The sequence below is a fragment of the Hippopotamus amphibius genome, chromosome 16 (genome assembly GCF_030028045.1).
Source record: "Hippopotamus amphibius kiboko isolate mHipAmp2 chromosome 16, mHipAmp2.hap2, whole genome shotgun sequence".
In the NCBI taxonomy this organism is placed as follows: domain Eukaryota; kingdom Metazoa; phylum Chordata; class Mammalia; order Artiodactyla; family Hippopotamidae; genus Hippopotamus; species Hippopotamus amphibius.
The window spans coordinates 18,416,474-18,429,609 of NC_080201.1; the positions used below are offsets into that span (position 1 = coordinate 18,416,474).

The 13,136-nt window shown below is 48.2% G+C and overlaps 1 protein-coding gene across 6 annotated transcripts in view; it reads right to left on the minus strand.

Annotated features, from left to right (window-relative positions):
* Positions 1-13,136, minus strand: part of DUS2 (dihydrouridine synthase 2) — a 41,274-nt gene that overhangs the window by 7,022 nt on the left and 21,116 nt on the right. For all 6 annotated transcript variants that reach the window (XR_009049628.1, XM_057710790.1, XM_057710789.1 and 3 more), the window contains exons 5-11: positions 12,665-12,756; positions 11,826-11,869; positions 10,593-10,653; positions 7,321-7,368; positions 3,532-3,597; positions 3,279-3,349; positions 1,204-1,290 (exon numbers count right to left, since the gene is read on the minus strand). Coding sequence is in view for 5 of the 6 variants with exons in the window: in XM_057710790.1 (XP_057566773.1) it covers positions 1,204-1,290; positions 3,279-3,349; positions 3,532-3,597; positions 7,321-7,368; positions 10,593-10,653; positions 11,826-11,869; positions 12,665-12,756 (469 nt within the window). In the remaining variant the exon portion in view is untranslated. The remainder of the gene's footprint in view (positions 1-1,203; positions 1,291-3,278; positions 3,350-3,531; positions 3,598-7,320; positions 7,369-10,592; positions 10,654-11,825; positions 11,870-12,664; positions 12,757-13,136) is intronic.

Below are 13,136 nucleotides of genomic sequence, written 5' to 3' on the forward strand. Positions count from 1 at the left end.
CTACGAATGCTTAGGGAGACTGGAGATTATAACACACACCCCACTGTGGGGTCAGGAGCACCAAGTGAGATAATAGAGTAAAGCAGCCCAAACTATGCCTGGCACCTAATGGGTGCTCCGGAATGTTTACCTTCCTTCCCCCTCATCCCCAACAGTGGCGAAAGCCAGCCCACATCCGAAAGACAGGGGTCTGTACGTAGATACAGGGATCACAGGAAAACCCCCAGGCTGGGCCACATATATGTCAAAACCCTAGAGAGGGAACAGATGCAGTGGTGGTCACGAGAGGAAGGAAGCAGGCCCGGTTTGGTTGTAATTTCCCTTCCGGCCACCCTGCCACCCCTTGGAAACTGCTCTGTCTGTTCCACTAGGAGCCAGGCAGCAGCCTCAGCCCAGAGACAGCATTGTGTGTGGGGACAGGGATGGGGGAACCCCCTCAGGTGGCAACAGCAGCAACAGGGTCCAGGGTCTTGAGTAGTCCTACCCTCTCTCCAAGCCACCCCTAACACTCCTTGACCTAGGGAAGGCTGGGCCTGGCGACCACCCCACCCTCAGCTCCCTCCTCCCTCCCTCCAGTCAGGCATGCCATTTGTCAGGGCTTTACGGCTTCAGAACTTCTCTGTTCCCAACCTGCCATCAGGCAGGTACAGGGCTGAGCTGGACTCCCAACTGGCCTACACAGGCCGGCTCCTCAGTGGCAAGAGGACATTGCTGTCTTACTGCTAAGCCTTTGGGCTGGCCACCGGTACCTCACACCTGCCAGTCTAGGTTCTGGTCCTGTCGCCGCCCAGGATGCTCATCTGGGCTTTGGCCTGTGACCTGCCTCATGTCCCTGAGCCATGGCTCTCTGTGCTCGGGCTTGGGACGCCTCACCCTACACACCTAACTCTGGGTGTGACGTCACCTTCCCCGGGGCCTGTTTCAGCAGCCATTTTCTTGCCTTCCCTGAACACTCCCACTTCAGCCTGTCCAGCGGAGTGTTCTGGGCGCCGGCCTCCTGCATACCTCCATCAGCCATTCACCGAGGGACACGATGGGCACTTCTCAGCCTCATTCCCAAGTTCATTTTTGTCACACCCTTTTCTTCTTTTCCCTTAGGGTCATTTTTTGATGCTATCTCGTTCCATTTTCTGTTTGTCAGTTCAAATCCCTTCTGGGTGAAGCGAGACATGAAAAAATAAATGAAGAGGAAGGGAGGCTTACTTGGCTATGACAGGAATGGAGAGGGTTTCGGCGATGGCTTTGATGGCTTCACAGCTGACAGGGTGCTGAGGTCGCTCCTCCCGCTTCCTTGGAGATAAAGAGATGGGGCTGGGGACTGAGTGCCAAAGGCCATGTCACACTTAGTACCGGCTTACGTTAGCCAAATCCTACTGTCCTCCTTGCTAAACCTCAGGAAGGCCATGGGGGCAGCAGGGAAAGGGCTCTGGGCTACAGGGGATGGCTCTCCCTGACCTCTGCTGTGCATGGCAGGGGCAGCGGCAACACGGGTCCACGCTGAGAAGGCAAGTCCAGGTCTCAGAGGCCTGCAGGTGAGGCATGGCTGCAGGGAGCTGATGTGGGTGGCCACACCGCCATTCCCCAGCCTCCCCTCGCCTCTGCCAGAGATGAGAGACGGTGCCTTAAGAATGCTGCCCTTACTGTCCCGGTCTTGCCCTCCCTGAGGGACTGGGAACAGCTGCCGCCACTTAGACTGGCCACTCCCACACAGCTGCGTGTGCTGAGGCCAAGCTGGGCAGCTGATCCTGGGGAGAGGCACCTGGCACAGGGTAGGCCCAGCAACCAGAGCAGGCCACAGACCATGGCTGTCACCAAAGTCGCAGGGGAGGCAAGACCACAATCCAGGGCCCCTGCATCCAAGGTCAACTGCAAGAAGTTCTTGTGTATGAGTGAGTGAGTCTTAGGGATGCTAAGGTAAGCCCTGACTTGAGCTGCGCTGACAAGCCAGAGAGGTAGTTGAACAGACAGCCCTTGCCCAGGTCCTGTCTGTGTGTGTCCCTCTGCTATACTCCTCAACAAGAGCACTGGGGCCACAGGGCCTTAGAAAGCCCTATCAACCCAGCCTTCCCCTCCCCCTCCCCGCACCCCCCCAACAATCCAATTCTAGCCCATCCTTAACAACTCTGACGGCCAGAAAGTCCCTCTTTAAACTCATCCAAATCTGTCTTCCTAGTGTTTCCCACTACTGGGGAAAAGGAACAGCTTTATTTATTCAGAGAACACGATATGCCAGGCACTACGCCAAGGCTGTATATTCACAGTCTCATAAAAGCCTCATGACAACCCTATAAAGCAGAAATTATCTTAATTTCCAAATGAGGACTGTGGTGCTCAGAGAGGTTAAGTGATTTGTCCAAGGATACACAGCCAACAAGCAGCAGAGCTAGGATCTGAAACCAGGCAGTCTGAGCCCAGAGCCTACTGCTTCCGGGAGGGGCCTGTGTGTACACGTGTGTGGCCTCTCACCTCCCCCTGCTGGCTTCAACACGCACAGCTCTGCTTTTCTGTCTTTTTATGTTGGGAGTTCTGGGTTCTCTTCTCTGAAAATGCTGTAATAAATACAACCAGCAAAAAATGGGCTGTTCCTACAAGACCCCCTGAACTCAAAATGAACATCACTCAGAAGAGAGGTCACTCTGGCCAAAGTTTGCTGACCTGGGATTCCGTACAAAAGTACATCCTGGAAACCGGGAGCAAGTTCGACTGGGAAATCAAGGGTAACCTTCAGCAACACCTCAGCTCTCAGTAGAGAGCACATTAGCTACAGACTCAAGGACTGTTTAAAATAGTCACTGTGACAGCTGGCAGTCCAACAAGGGCAGACAAAAGAGGTAGTGCCTCTAAAAGAACAGCAATCTGCCTGGGGTCATTTGAGGGAGAAGCTATTGCTGAATTTGGTGGAAAGAAAATGAGATTCAGAGTCAGAGCTCTAATTCCACCATTTCCTGGCTACATGATACAATGTTGAGCAAATCACTCAGTCTCTACCATTTACACATCTTGAGGGTAGGGGCGTTTCTCCTTCCCCTTGGTCTCTCTGTATTTCTAAAGCTTGGGGCAGTGCCTACCGCCAGTAGATGCTCAATGAATGAAACAAAGAAAAACGCAACCCCATAAACGGTTTGACTGCCCTCTGGACTTAGGGGATGTCAAAGAGCCAAGCAGAGCTAGGCTGCACTTGTAGGATAGAAGCTGCTAGTCACCTGGAGTGTGGTGAAGCATCATTAAGATGCCTGGGGACCTCCCTGCAAGTCGGTCCCTAGAAGGCGAACACTCACCTCCCATGAACTGCGATAGCTGCAATGCCGGTCCTCTCTATTCGCTTCACAAGGCTCAGGGTGTCTTCCAGCTGAGGGACAGGACCACACAGTGTGGTTACTGAAGCCACAGAGGGAGTAGTTGCCAGCTCCTAAAGTGGGCTCAGTTCTTCCCCCTCCTCCAAACCTAACTCAGCCCCTCAAGAATTATTCACACCCCCAAATCAATATCCCCAGAGAAAATGGACCTTCAGATGTAACACACCATCCTTACCGATGGCAAGATGCGAATCTTGCAGGTCACAGGTCTGCGTGTCCCTTTAACAAGAGTGCTGAGGATCTGCAGGGTGGAGAACACAAGAGCATCTGCCTCTTCTGGAACAAACACAACTGCTTGTACTAACGAACTCTGCTCCAGACCTGTGCGGCCTAGTGTTAAGGACATGTTTATGTCCATGAATGCGTCCATGTGAATGCGTCTATTGCATGCATATACATGGAAGCTCCACGAGGGAAGGAGTTCACCTTTTTTCTCTGCTAAGCCCCAGCACCACAGCCCCTTGCCTAGCACGTAGCAGTATACATATATTTGGTAAATGAATGAATGAGTGAGTGAATGAATGCATGAAGGGGTCTGCGTGCTTGTGCTGGCAGGGATCCTCTGCCAGGGCAAACAGCAGAATCACCTGGAGAGCTGAAGAAATACAGAATCTTAGGTTCCACCTCATCTTTCCTGAATGGGTCTCTAGGGGCAGGGCTTAGGAATACGTGATTTCAAAAGACTCTGCCCAACACAATCCCTCCTCAAAATGTTTCTGAGGCCTAATCCTGGTTAAGAACACACGGCTCACAGCTCCATTCTTATTTGAAGGCCTGTTCCCTGAGTGCTGTTCCAGGATCTGCTAAGTGAGGGAGCAGGAAAGCTTGAACAGGTCCTGGGCCCTGGCCTCTGGTACCCCTCTCTTGAGGGGAGTCAGATATACAGGAATGAAACTGACAAAGGAAAAGACAGCACAGTCGACATATTTACAAGTGTTTATTTTGCATACTAATTGCAAAGGACTCCAAATAAAGATCAAGAAAGTCACACAGGAAATTATCGGGCAAGTAGCAAGTCCAGACCAAGAGTCAGAGATCAGGAAAGGTGTAGATGACACTGCATGTCTGTGACCTTGCTATCTTTATCTTCTTTCCTCATCAAAAATTTTGGGGCAGGCAAGCTAGGGGGAAGGTGATCCCAAGAGCCCTCTTCCAAGAAACTGAATCCCTGTCCAGCATAGCAGAGGGGACATCCAGGCAGCTCCTGCCAGTCTGGCTCTGGACAGGTGGGGGCAGCAGAGAGCCAGGTTTCAAGAACCAGTGAAGATGGCCTTTCTCTCAGGAACAGGCTAACGCAGGTCCCTCCAGGAAACATCAGACCAAGAAGCTGGGCTGATATGACAGGTCATGGGCAAGACAGGGCCTGCTGCCCCAGGCATAACTGCCAGAGACTAGCAGGAAGGAACAGTCCCCAGGTGCTGCCCCAGGAAACGGACTGGGCCTGAGGTCGCCCTAGGGTGACTCTGGCAGGGCTTAAAGGGGCACCTACACTTTAAGGGAGGAGGAGGGGCTACCAGATCCATCAGGATGCACAATAAAACTTCTCACTCTAGTCCTGTCCCTCAAGCTGACAGTACCATCTCTGGAAGTTTCCTTTGCAAGTGCTGATTCAGAATCCTCTGATGTTTGGTGATTTAAGCAACATCAGCTGGTTTGGTCCAATTCTTTGTTTTTCAGAACTTCCTCTTGGTGTATTTTATCCAAGCAACTCTAAGTACTTTCTTCAGTATTTCTGTTTATTTCATGGGTGTGTTCAGGACCAGGAAGGAAATTAGTAACCAAAAGTCCTAGCCCCTTGCAGGAGTCACACTGAGAGGAAAGCGCAAATAGAGTCTGTCTTCTGGTCAGACTCTAGCTGAACCTCTCCTGGATCCAACTCTCCCAGATTCAAGCCACACCCCATGTCTCTGTGGCGTGAAAAGTCTATGTGGGAAAAGGACCTGAGATGTGCCCATATAGGGCACATCTACCCACGGGCAGGCTCATCTCCCCAGTCAGCTTTTCCTGGCTGCCTCAGGAAAAGCAGACCTTGGCTTCCCTGGTTGTTGGGGAGGGGGTAGGGAGGAGGATGGGAAAGACAGACCTGGGAATCAGTGACACCTGAGTTCAAGTCCTGGCTCTGCTGATTGTCAGCCATGGCTCAAGTACAGTGCACACAAGGGGATGCCCTGGGCAGCCAGGGGCAGGGGTCGGAGAGAGGATATTACTGATATAGAGTCTTAAACTGAGGTTCTTAACATAGGGAGGGTACACCAGGGTCACCTGGGAAGCTTTTTCAAAAGACTGCTACCCCCTCCCTGCCTCTATCTACCCAAGAATATGCAGAATTCGCCATAGATAGCATCCTTTTTATTATTATTATTATTACTGTTGTGGTTTGATTATTATTGTGGTTTTATAACATAAAATTGTCAGTCAACCATTTTTAAGTATATAATTCAGTGGCATTAGTTCATAGTGTCGTGCACCACTATCTATGTCCAAAAATTTTCACCACCCCCAAACAAGCATTCTTATTTTGAAAAAAATCTCTGCAGGTGGTCCTGAGATGCTTCCACAGATGGAACCATGGACCAAAAACACCAAGCCTGGAAGGACCTACAAACTCTCACCCAGCTCACCCAGTTTGCCAGCACAATTTGAGCCTGAATCTAATCCATCCCACTCCTCCTGGGTCTCATCTGGCTTTACTGTGGAAGCCTGCAACCTCCCTTCCATGAGGCAAACCCCATCCATAGTCCAACCTGGCTCATCCGACCACCCTGCCAACCAGAGAATTAATGAAATGAACTGAGCTTCTGAGGTGGGGTAATTAATTCTGCTGCCTCATGTGTGAAATGTGCCCAAAGAAGGGCAGTGGTGAGGACAGAGCCAACAGCATGGGTGGGAGAAACTAGGAGGCCAGAGGATAACAGAAATGCCTGAATGTACACGTTGTGAAGCAAACAACCCCTACTGAGGCCTGTCCCCTAAATGTGGAATCCAAAGTTGTCCACATCCACTCCAGCCTGCATAGAGGTGTCTGACTGGAGGTCATCATCTGTGCCTGTCCGCACACGGGAAAAATGAGAAGGCACCTAACCCATTAGCACGCAGGTTTTCCTAGATCCCAGAGACAGTGGGGCTGGAGGAATACACAGGGTTGAGCTGCTGACACAGCAATGGCAGCTCTTATTGATGCTGCCTTATCCCAAGTTGCTCTAGCCTGTGGGAGGCACTAGGCAGTTTAAAGCTCAGAGATGGAAGCAGGCATGGAGAATGAAAAGGAAATCAAAGGAACTAAGAGGAGCAGCAAGGAGAAAGTTGGAGAACTGAGAAAGGAAAGTAAAAGGTGCATGTGGTGTGGCAGAAAATGTCACTCCCACATGCCCTGGCAGCTCACAACACTGGCGGCAAACACCAACCTGACCCCAAGGCTCATAAACCTGGCCACCAGAACCACCAAGGAAAAGGGATCAGAGGAGACTAACTTCAGCTTATCCTGTATGGCCCTGGCCTTGCCTGGCCTGCTCTCAAAGGCTGATGGTGGACTCTATCAGTGTGCAGGGGACCCACTGATGCTCCCATCAAGCCCCCAGGAGAGGCCAATCACCCCCTCTCCCTACGCCCTGACATACACAGCCACTGAGCCCATCCACAACCCACAGGTAGCCCGGCCTATGCTCTCATGATCTCAGGAGGGAGAAATGCAATACAGAGTCCTCAGGACCCCTGGCTCTCTGCTGACATGTCCCCAGTCCTGGGCTTTTAAGGAACTCCAATCCAAGGCTATTGCAGGCTGACTCAGAGGTTCCTGAACCTGGCTGCATGTCAAAATCACTGGAAAGCCTTTTAAAAAATTTCCAGACCCCCAGTGGAGTGACTGATTCTCTAAATCTGGGAGAAGGGGTAGGGAAGGTGTTCCAGGCAACACTAGTTCATAGGCATGTTTAAGGACCTCTGCTTTCACTCATGCAGGACTTACCTGCTCAATCTTGTCAGGATCTGACAGCAGGGCAGCTCCCATTCCTCCCTAAGGAAAAGCACACAGAAGGGCTTCTTTCAACTGGAGGAAGGTGGCTCCTCCCTGTGGTATGGCAAACTGGCCGTACGCCAGCACTTGCCTCCACGGAACCAAGGTCCACTGGCCATCAGCATTTCTCCCAAGCAAGGAGGAAAGCAGCAGCATCTGTGTCCACAACGTCACGGATCAGTTTGATGAATTCTAAAAGCCAGCACTCTGATCCCCTCAGCAAGACCCACAGATCCATCTAGAAGTGGATTCTAAAAAATCATTTTTCAGGACTGCCCATTTCCTACTCAGGGTCTCAGTGCCTTAATTAAACTAAACCCCACCATCTGCCTAGCCCTTAAAAAAACAATGGGTCATTCTCCCCTTGAAATGAGATCAAATGCACCTTCTTTCTATCCTACCGTCACGTGCTTTGATACCACCACCGCCAGCAAAGCCACCTAGAGACACACAACCTGCAAGCCTTGTCCGGGCCCTGCTCCCCTGCCAGTAACAATGGCCTGCCCAGTCCTGAGCACCCAGACCAATGTCAAACTTTAACAAAAGCCCCAGCCGATGGAATCAACAACCCTGGAGCCACTTAAATCTCAACATTAACAACCATGGTTGTCTCTTGATGATGGGATTGCTGTTCTTTTCCGTACTTTTCTATATTATCCAAGTTCTGGGCAAAGGTATGAATTACTTTAATAAATGGAGGAGAGGAGAGGAGAATGTTAAAAATCTGAACCCATTACGGTAAAGGGGAGAAAAACAAATTCAATAAATATATGCTGTCAGGTATATAGACTACATACTAATGAATGCTCATGGAATGTGCTCAGAAGGTTTAAATTCAGTTATTATGGTTTAATTTCATGTTTAAGGACTACACATTAGAACCAGAGAGAACCAGCACAGACTGAGACTGCATTTCAGACGAGAACAAGAAGAGCAGAGCTACTAGCCCTGGACTACCTCCAGATACAACCTTACAGGCCTTGAGGAAGCCCTGGTCACTCACCCTGGGTCTGTCTGTCCTTCACTTCACACACAATCCGGCTCTTCCTTGTGGAATCATAAGATCTAAAACCCAGTCTCACTGCCCCTTCCACAACAATAGCTTTTCCAATTGGTATTTCCTTCCTTCCTTCCTTTCTATTTAACTTCTTAATTTTCTTTTTTGAACAGGTAACGTATTAAAAATCTTAAAGGTTCAAAAGGATAAAGAGTAAGAACTCGCCCTCCTTAGAAAAAGCGAAAACTTTATTTTTTTAATATGACTTCAATTTTCGAACCACGAGAAGAGAGCAGATCTTCAGCTGGTATGTACTGGTACAGCACACTGGGAGGTATCTGTTCTGACTGGTCAGTGCCAGTGCTATAACCATTGTTATTTATTTTGAGTAGCACCCCTGCAAAGGGAATTTACTCCCTATGCAAAACCAAATAAAAACTTAGTTTCCTTCCCCAGGGGAAACCAGTGTCACCAGTTTCTTGTGTGTCTTTCCAAATATAATAAAAAGAAAAGTAAATATATATATATATTCATTCTCCATCCCCATATATAAATGGTGATACATCCTATTCAATTCTGCTCCTTGCTTTTTTTTTTAAGAACTTTTATTGAGATACAGTTAACAGACAATAAACTGTATGCCCCTTGCTTTTTTCACTCCATGATCTCAGGGAGAATATTCGAACAATTACAACTCTGCTCCGTACATAACTCAGGCACACAAAGAAGTAATTAGAAGGTAGCAAAGCAGAGCCTGATATTTTCAGCTCTTTCAAACCTCCTATCCATCCACAAGGCCTTCTGGGTTTCAAGCATCCAAAGGGCCTCAGGCAGTCTTCAGCCTCCTGGCCTGATACGAAGGCCCCCAGGCCAAGTAACTCCTGAGAGCAAAGTGGCTGACCCTGGGCAGTGGACTATGGGGACATCTGCTACAGCTACACTGCAGACCCTCGCACCCTGTGATAAGGTTCCCAAGGCAGCCCTGCAGGAGTCCCTCTAGTGCCTCACACTCAGCCAGCCCCAAGCTGTCCTCATTATCTGCCCCAAACCTCCTCTTCCTCCAGCAGTCCCGACGACGACGTTGAAGACCCACCGTCCTCCTGGCTGCCAGTCTCTCCTCCCTCTGCCCCCACCACTCACCCCACCTCCCACTCCCAGTCCAATCACTTGCCACCCAAGCACTGTCAAATTCTGCCCCAATCTGCCTTCTCTTTTCTCCATCCCTGGTCTCTCCGGTGGACCCAAGACAATCATCTCCAATATCTGTATCCTGACCTCTAGCCTCTTTCCACTTGAATCCACTAGATACATGGCTTCCAGATTAGTATTTCTATTTACAGAATATATTTGGAAAGACACACAAGAAACTAGTAACATTGGTTTCTCCTGGGGGGAGAAACTAAGTTTCTGATCACAGCCTTCTCTGTTCCCAAAAGGTCAGAATATCTAAATATCAAAATTCAGCTAATCTGGTCCCAACCAAGATTGTCAATCCTGTGTTCCTCTGCTTCCTCCTACTTCCTAACCCTCTGGTGAAATCAAGGTTCCCTGCTTCTGCTTCATGTTGGCCTCTGGGTCCCTGATTGTGCCACTCCCTCTGCCTGCAAAGTCCCAAACCTCCTCAGCAAGGATCACCTTTCCCCATAGGATCCTGAGTTTAAGGGCTGCCCTTCTGCTCCTTTCTCTGAATTTCCATAGCAGTCCTGTCTGGTCCCTTCTGCTATGACAATAGGGACACATGTATTGCATCCTCTATTTTTATTCATGAAAAAGTAAAGCCCTGTTCACATTATTCTTTCTTTTAACATTTACATCATTTGTTTTATTACTTGGGCATGAGTGGTGGGGTGTGTGTGTGTGTGTGTGTGTGTGTGTGTATTTCTTTGTGTATATATGTGTGTGTGCATATTTAAAATTTTTCCTGAACCATTTGAGGGTAATTATATATATCATAGGCCTTGACCCCTAAATATTTCAGTGTGTATTTTCTAAGAATAGGGATATTCTTACATAACTTCATACATTTTCATTGATACAGTATTTTTAGCTAATCTACCATGGTCTATATTCCAATTTTGCCAGTTGGCCTAATAATATCCTTCTGAGCACTTTGCCTGTCAGTACAGGATCTAGTTCAGAGTCAGGTACTGTACTTAGTTGTCACCTCTTGTCACTCTCCTTTAATCTGCACCCTGTATTTGTAAGGAGTATAATGAACTCAGTTTACCTTGGTGGAATACTCTTTAGGACAGCCCATGTTGACATCAATTCCAGCCACATCATTTTCTCTGGAAAAACATGAAGGAAGGAAAGGTAATAAATATTCAACTTGAGGGTAAGACGTAAAATCAAAGGTATGGGTCTGTGCTCATGAAATTCTTAATGTTCCCCGGCCCGCTAAAACACACCAACCCTCAGGGACAGAAGCTGAAAAACCCTGTCTCTAAAATGTACAACTGCCTCTCCTCCTGGGCAGCGCTCCAGAGGAAGGACATAACGTGCTCACACATGTGGGGGGGGCTAGTTGTAGAGGATGTTGCTAGTTCTGAGTTGTATCAGGTAACTCAAACACGGAGTGACAGCCACACTACACTCCACCCCAGAGTTCCAGTTCTAACTGAGTAGTGAAAGCCATTTGCCAATGCACAAAAGTGACACGAGCACAAGAGCCCTTTCCCAGAGCACTGGTTCTGGTGGAAGTGGAGGGCTGTCTTTGTGTGCTAGGATGCACAGCTGGCTTTCTCCAAACAATTCTCAGAAAGGATCCTTTCCTCATCCCCTGGTACATACACAGTTACCAGTCTGTGACCAGCAGCAACTACTGTCTGAGTTCCTTCTCACCCTTTTTGTAATTAATAACAACAGCTAACAACTTACTAAGTGCTCACTACGTGCCACACACTGCAAAGACACTTACATGCATCATTTCATTTACCCTTTCCTATAATGCCAGAGGGAGGTGGTACTATTGGTATCATTTTATAGGTGAGGAAACTAAGTTCTCAGTGAGGTTAAGTAACTTAGCTAAGGTCACTCAGTCAGCAGGTAGCAAAGCCAGAATTCCAACCCAGGTCTAACTCCAAAGCCCCTCTCCCTAACCACATTACTCTCTTGCCTTCCTTAATTTAGGAAGCAATAAGTCTTACTGACACTTCATGAGATTTAAAACTTCAGGGTTCACAGTCATGAGAGTCTCTGGAAAGGAAACCTCACAAATAAACACGAAAAAATAGGCTCCCACCCAGAGGTTCTCTGGGGTCCAGACACAGTGGGTTCACATGAGTCCCAGGGCAGCCCTTGGAAACCACAAATAGAGAAGGGAACCTGACCCTTTTAACCTGGAAACAGAAAGTAGTTGACTAGGAAGCAGAAAGGTGGTCACCTCCAAGTTCACCAGGAACAGTAAGACCTCACAGCCCACAAGAGAGGCAAAGGCAGTACCAACGAGGGAAGAACTTACATAAGCCTGGCCACGGCAAGAGCTCGCTCTGCGTCTGAAGTCCCCTGGGAACACAAGAGGCTGTATCAACCACTGCCCTGATACTGGCCCATCTGCATACACAAACACACGCAGGCACACCATGCATGTGCACGCACACACACACACATCAGCAAGCGGAGTCCAGCTGGCATTCTCTCAAACAGCTAGCCCACTGCTGGAGGCCAAAAGTGGACCTGGAAGGCTAAGAAAATGTCATCAATGCTGTGACTACCTTCAAACATACAAAAAAGTTGGAAAAATTTTACAGTGAACATTCATACACCCACCACGTAGATTCAACAATTAACATTTTGCTATATTTGCCTTAATCATATGGCTACTCATTGTTACCAATTTTTTACAAACCTAAACATCTTTCAGGAAGTATTTCTGAAAAAATACCGGGAAACACCCAAAGTGAGAGAACTACAGAATCACTACAACCCCAACACAAATCTTAACTACTCTTCAAGAAACCTAATTTCTTTTTATGGGAAATATATACAGACTACACAAAACAAAGACCATGATCTGAACAACCAATGCTAGCGAATAAAAATATATGTCATGCCAAATAGACAATCTCTACAATGAAGGAAATTAAATTTGAGACTGGAAGCATGTAACAGATTGCTAATAGCTTGATCTCCATAAACCGTCTCCAACAGCGTAATCGCTCATGAGCAGATCTCTGAAAATCGTTTAAAGCAGGGTCTTCAGGAAGACTGAAGACCGCTGTGCAACAGAACCCAGGCATGTAACACTGGCCCGGCACAGGGCATGAGATGGGAGGTGTGCTCAGTCCTGGGATATCGTACCATCTGGAAGACGACCTTGCTTTGCTCCCTTTCGCAGGTGCGGAAGACCACTCGGTCGTCAGGAGCGACAAAGTCCACTGTGCTGAGCACTTCTACAAGAAAAGACAAACACATGGGGCCACTCAGTGAAGAAGCAGATTCAACCTAGCCTAACCCCTGGAAGAAAACGTAGCAAAAGTATCACCTTGAAGGGAAAAATGGGGTGCTACAAGTACACTATACTTGAAAGAAATCAGTGTATACCTGGGAGACTTCTGAGCTCTGTTCCCTGACCTAGGGATGCTTAGTTACATGGTCCCTCGCTTTACAGTTATCTGTTAAACTGTGTGCTTGTGTTTTATCCATTTTCTCTGCATGGCGTTTACATTTTGCACTTTTTTTTTGAGAAAAAGTTTTTTTAATGAATTATTCATTGCTTTGGATTTCTTCTTTTTGCAATGTTTACTTCATTATGGAAGCCTCAAAATAACAC